This window comes from Trichogramma pretiosum, unplaced genomic scaffold, assembly GCF_000599845.2.
Source record: "Trichogramma pretiosum strain Unisexual culture from Peru unplaced genomic scaffold, Tpre_2.0 scaffold109, whole genome shotgun sequence".
Taxonomy (NCBI): Eukaryota; Metazoa; Arthropoda; class Insecta; order Hymenoptera; family Trichogrammatidae; genus Trichogramma; species Trichogramma pretiosum.
The window spans coordinates 291,799-297,194 of NW_019640787.1; the positions used below are offsets into that span (position 1 = coordinate 291,799).

Sequence of the window (5,396 nt, forward strand, 5' to 3'; positions counted from 1 at the left end):
GCCTTTGACAGATGCGGTCACCTGCATGGGCGTGCGTCCAATTTTTATTTTTTCTACATCTATACAATAAGAAACATGTAATATGAAATATTATATAAATTGACTGATAATATCAACCTGTTTTTGCAACATTGTAAAAATTCAAAGAACTTTGAGAGGACAATTGTATAATGTGAATTGAAAAAATTTGTCTATTGTCCTAACTTACTTCTGGATCATGGTATGTCTGATACTTGCATGTATTAAATAATAAAAGTGAAGACAACTACAGCAGAAATCTATGTTTGCTGTACTTAATTACCAGCAAGATTATCTTGCATCAAGCGGACTAAATTGTAACTAATTTCAAAGATCTGTTATTGAGCTTTGATCCTGTTTTAATGACGACAAAATAATGACAGATTGAAATACTTTATTGAATACTTTATTTATTTTTTAATGAGAAACATTGTTTGCAATAACGTACTCATGTGAACTCTTGATTGAGCCTAAACGTCTCCGGACAAATCTCACGTTCCTAGGGTTTGCTCCGATTATGTACTGTATTTATGTGACATTTTAGGTTACTCTTTTGTCCAAATGATTTCTGACAAATATTACATTAAAAAGGTTTGATACGATTATGTATTGTACTTATATGAGTTTTGAGGGTACTTTTTTGTCCAAATGATTTGTGACATATCTTACAATCGAACGGTTTATTACGATCATGTACTGTATTCACATGACATTTGAGGGTACTTTTTCGTCCAAATGATTTGTGACAGATCTCACACTCAAAAGGTTTGCTACGATCATGTATTGTACTTATATGAGTTTTGAGGATACTTTTTTGTCCAAAAAATTTGTGACAAATGTCACACTCGAAAGGTTTGCTACGATTGTGTACTACGTTGACATGATGTTTGAGGACACCTGATTGTCCAAATGATTTCTGACAAACATAGCATGAGAAGGGTTTACTATGATAATGTACCACCATTTGGTGAGCTTTAAGGGTTCCTTTTCGTCCAAAATATTTATGGCAAATCTCACATTCGAAAGGTTTGTTACCAACATGGATTGTATTTGTGTGTGATTTGAGATTACCTTTTAGTCCAAATGATTGTTGACAAATCTCACATTCGAAAGGTTTGTTCCGACCGTGTACGGCATTCATGTGAATTTTCAGGTATTGTTTTTGTCCAAATGATCTGTGACAAATGTCACATTTAAAGAGTTTGCTACGATAATGTACTGTAATTATATGAATTTTCAGGTTATCTTTTCTTCCAAACGATTTATGGCAAATATCACATTCGAAAGGTTTGTTACCAACATGGATTGTATTTGTGTGTGATTTGAGATTACCTTTTAGTCCAAATGATTGTTGACAAATCTCACATTCAAATCGTCTAATTCCTTGTTGCGTTTGTTTGTTTGCTAATTTTTTATGCATAGTTTTTTTAAATATTCTAACCTCCTTATGTTTGTCAAACTTCAATCGGGAATTAACTTGAAACTGGCAATTGTTATCATAGTAAAACTGTTTTTTTATCAAAACTATCAGATCTCTATCATTCAACTCTTTTTTGTTTTCCATTTGGTTTTCCATTTTTACAATACGTATACAACATTGATCCTCAGTTTTGCAGATAGCTGTTAGAGACTTCATATTAAGTTTAACATCCCTGCACTCTAAATCAATGAATATTTTTTCATCTAACTTTTTCTGTAACGCCATAACCCCATTCATGTGATTTGCCTAAAATAAAAATTGGATACTAATTTTAGTTATTGGAAAAACAGAATATGATTCAAATCATTAAACTCACTGATGGTTTATCAAACGGGAATGTTTTAAAGTTTTTGGCTACGCATGATTCCGCCGAATCAAAATAATAATTGTCACCTACGTCTGACCAAGTATCATTCGGATCTTCTTTTACCCTGAAGATTGGAGAACAATAATATTTGAGAAGTCGATCGCTATAAAAAATATGACATGAACAATAATAACCATACCTAACTATGTCCTCTCTGGTGTCCATCATTCGCTTGATTATATAATTACTGTGATTTTTCACGATATGCACTGAAAAAATATTCGAGGTTATATGTTTCGAATAGCCAACCTCACTGCATATCGACTTTACCAATTTGTAAACACTTGCTTACTGGAAGGAATTTAGCTCTTAGCTAGTGATTGAACGCCGACACAACTCGTATATTAATGAGGTGATTTCGCGATTGTGATAACTTCTCGGCGATATTTACTACCTCTATTCCATCGACTGGCCGTCGTAGTAATGTACTGCGATGTATAAAGGTACACGCCTGCCATTGAAACTACACCGAAATAGTAATGAAAATTGCATTCGTTCAGGCGCACAATTTGCTGACATACACGTGAGATATATGCAAAAACTGATTTCAATCGAAAGAAATATATCTCTGAACCAACATCAATACAGTCAATAATTACATACATGACACTAAGAATTATCAAGTTTAATTAGTTATCAAAGTATCGGATGGCTTGGTAGAATCTATGACAGTTGCTTCGGTTATTCAACAAAAAATATGATTTTTATAAATCACGATTGTAAATCATGTTCGTGTATCTCTTTTTTTCCTCCGTAAATTGAATACAATAGAAAAGACATGATCGAAAATTTTTGAAAATAGAAAAAAGAACCAACAACTTTTTTCAGAAGAATTTGTTATTTTGAAATTGGGACAACGTCTTTCACTAGCATTTATACATAAAAAAAGAAAACATCATAATTTCAGAAGGGACCTCTTTACCGATCTATTGGCAATGTTCTTAAATAAACTTTTCTTGATACAAGTGTAGTAACTACAATTCCTTAATAATTAAAATGTATTCAAAGTATACATTTTCATCGATTTTTTTAGTATTATTTTGAGTATATTTAAGTAAAAATTCCAAATATCATTAAAAAATCTATCTACTAGTACTAATTTTACTCTGTCGTTGGCATATTATAAGAATATCTTGGAATACATTTATCTGAATGGGGGGAAAAAATGTAAAAGAAATATAGACTCTAATAGATATAAAAGGTTCCTTTCATTTCATTGCAGTGAAATAAGTTGATCTTTTCTACATCGGGTTTGATGTATGTGTACGTGTGTACGTGTACGTAAGCGAGGGGCGCTCGTCACCAGCGCGTTCAGTCTAGCTTCTGCGCTACTCTCGAGGATGGCAAGAGAAAATTCACTACACCCACCCCATTAATTAGACTCTGACTTTCAAAGGACGCGCGTGCAGTACGAGAGAGATGAGCACTCGGGAAAACAGGTGGAACCAGACCATAGCCACTCTCTGCCTGTGCTTCCTCCTCTTTCTCTCTTGCTCTGAACTGTGACTCATCTCTCGTTTTTCTTCACAAAGATCTACGGACGGAGAGAAGTACTCTCTGGTCGTAAACTGAAGTGACGAGAATAAAAAGAAAAAAAAAAAGTTAAGAGGAAAAACGGAAAGGCACTCCTACCGCTTTCTCGTTCGTGTACTCAAATTTTAGATAAACTAACTTTTGCCTTCTATACGGCTAAACGCGACACGAATTAAGTATCCGTAAGGGTCTTTTATTTTTAAAAAAAAGTTTTTATTTTTTATGCAACAGAATATTTCATTGCAGATTTCAATAAGCCTCGAAATGACAAACGAATGCATAGTGAGGACGTTGCTCGAGTACGAGACCAAACGAGCAGTAAAATGTATTTTTCAGTCAAAAGTTGAATAAAAAATATATACATCGATACGAAGTATCGAATGAAAAAAAAAGCAGACTGATAATATCAATTCGATGATGGTACTTTACAATAAATATACACGGAATACGGAAAATTCTAGTGCGCTCGAGTTCGAAATAATTTTCACGGCAAAAAGATGAAATAAAGCCTCTCTCTCTGTACGTGTATAAAATACTCGTCGTCGTCGTCGTCGTCGTCATCGCGTATGTGCCGCAGCCGAGAGAACGCGAGGCAAATGAAGCGAAACACGAATAAAGGAAAAGAAGAGAGAGAGAGAGAGTTGAAATAAAAAAAAAAAAGCGCGCGCCAAGTTGACGGTGATTGGTTCGAATGAAAAAGCTCGGGGAATTAATTGCGTCGAATTCAATCGAAATGGGCTATTAAACTTTTCCGCGGCAAGAGCACGCACAGCCGCACGTAGTAGTACCCATGTACAGTGTACACGGCGATGAGGGTAAGAGAGAGAGGGATGGGGCTGGGGGCAGCGCGGGCTTCGAGATGGCATTTGTTTTTAATTAAGCGCACATTTCTCTTGATGGAAAACGAATAGGGCTCTACATTAATCCTTTTAAATCTGATTAAAATCAAGTTAAATTACATTTATAAGGATGTCCGCATGAAAAGTAGTATATACATATTCATTGCCAAATTAAATGCTTTAAAAGCAGTCGCCGAGGCTCCAAGGAGAGAGAGAGAGAGAGAGAGAGAGTGAGAGTGAGCTCGACGGTCCGAATTGCAAAATAAGTACGCAAAAGACGCGCACGAGCTTCGCGCTTTTAAGAGAGAAAGACAGTCGCAGAACTCATAACCACGCGGGTACGCGCACACACACACACGGACAGACAGAGTTGGGCAAAATTTATGCGAGCAACGGCGGTGTATCCAAAGCTCGCAGCGTAAATAACGGCCAGGGTAAAATTAAAAAACTGCACAGACTGCTCTGTCTCTCCCTGGCTATGTATGTGTGTGTGTGTGTGTGTGTGGGTGACGAAGCTTGCGAGAGAAGCTCTGGGTCTCTGCAAAGTTGCGTATAGCATAGAGCAGCGACGGTAGGTATAGGAGGACGTCGCTGCTGCCACCGCTGTTGCTGCTGCTGCTGCACAGAGAGAGGTGAAAAGGTAGAATGTATTATGAAGCAAAACGTAATCCTGTTATCTTGTTGTCAGTATATGGCATTTGAATATTCGAGAACGTCGTCGTCGACGGCGGCGAGGACTCGCCGGCCGCTTCAGCAGCTCCATGCACGCGAAGGCATATAATGTAATAATAAAATAATATAACAAAGCAGCAACAGCGAAAGAGAGAGAGAGAGAGAGAGAGAGAGAGAGAGAGAGAGAAAGAAGGAGAAGTAAAAAAAGTTTCTGCCTTTGTTCCGATTTCGAGTCGTGTACAAATCTCTCTCTCTATATATTAAGCTCCACGCTTGGCCGTTAAAGCGCTTTTACCTCGGCTCGCTGCTGCTCACTGCTGCTACTGCCGTTAGCCACGCGTAAATTCACGAAACGCATGCCCGTCAGTGCGTGCCAAGCCAGAATTGCCAGCAGCAGCAGCAGCTAGACTGAAAGAAGGAAAAATCCGGCCAGATATATATATATGTGGCTTTAACGTCGCGTATAAGGTATATATAAAATCATTAA

General features: G+C 37.0%; 1 protein-coding gene across 1 annotated transcript; it reads right to left on the bottom strand.

Annotated features, from left to right (window-relative positions):
- Positions 1–888: 888 nt before the first annotated feature.
- On the bottom strand, positions 889–2,270 carry LOC111694628. Its single transcript, XM_023463480.1, has 4 exons — positions 2,005–2,270; positions 1,815–1,929; positions 1,437–1,744; positions 889–1,030 (listed from the first exon to the last, which is right to left on the bottom strand). Exons 1-4 carry the CDS (start codon positions 2,031–2,033, stop codon positions 889–891), a joined length of 594 nt encoding a protein of 197 aa, XP_023319248.1. The 5' UTR covers positions 2,034–2,270.
- Between the last annotated feature and the right edge of the window lie 3,126 nt (positions 2,271–5,396).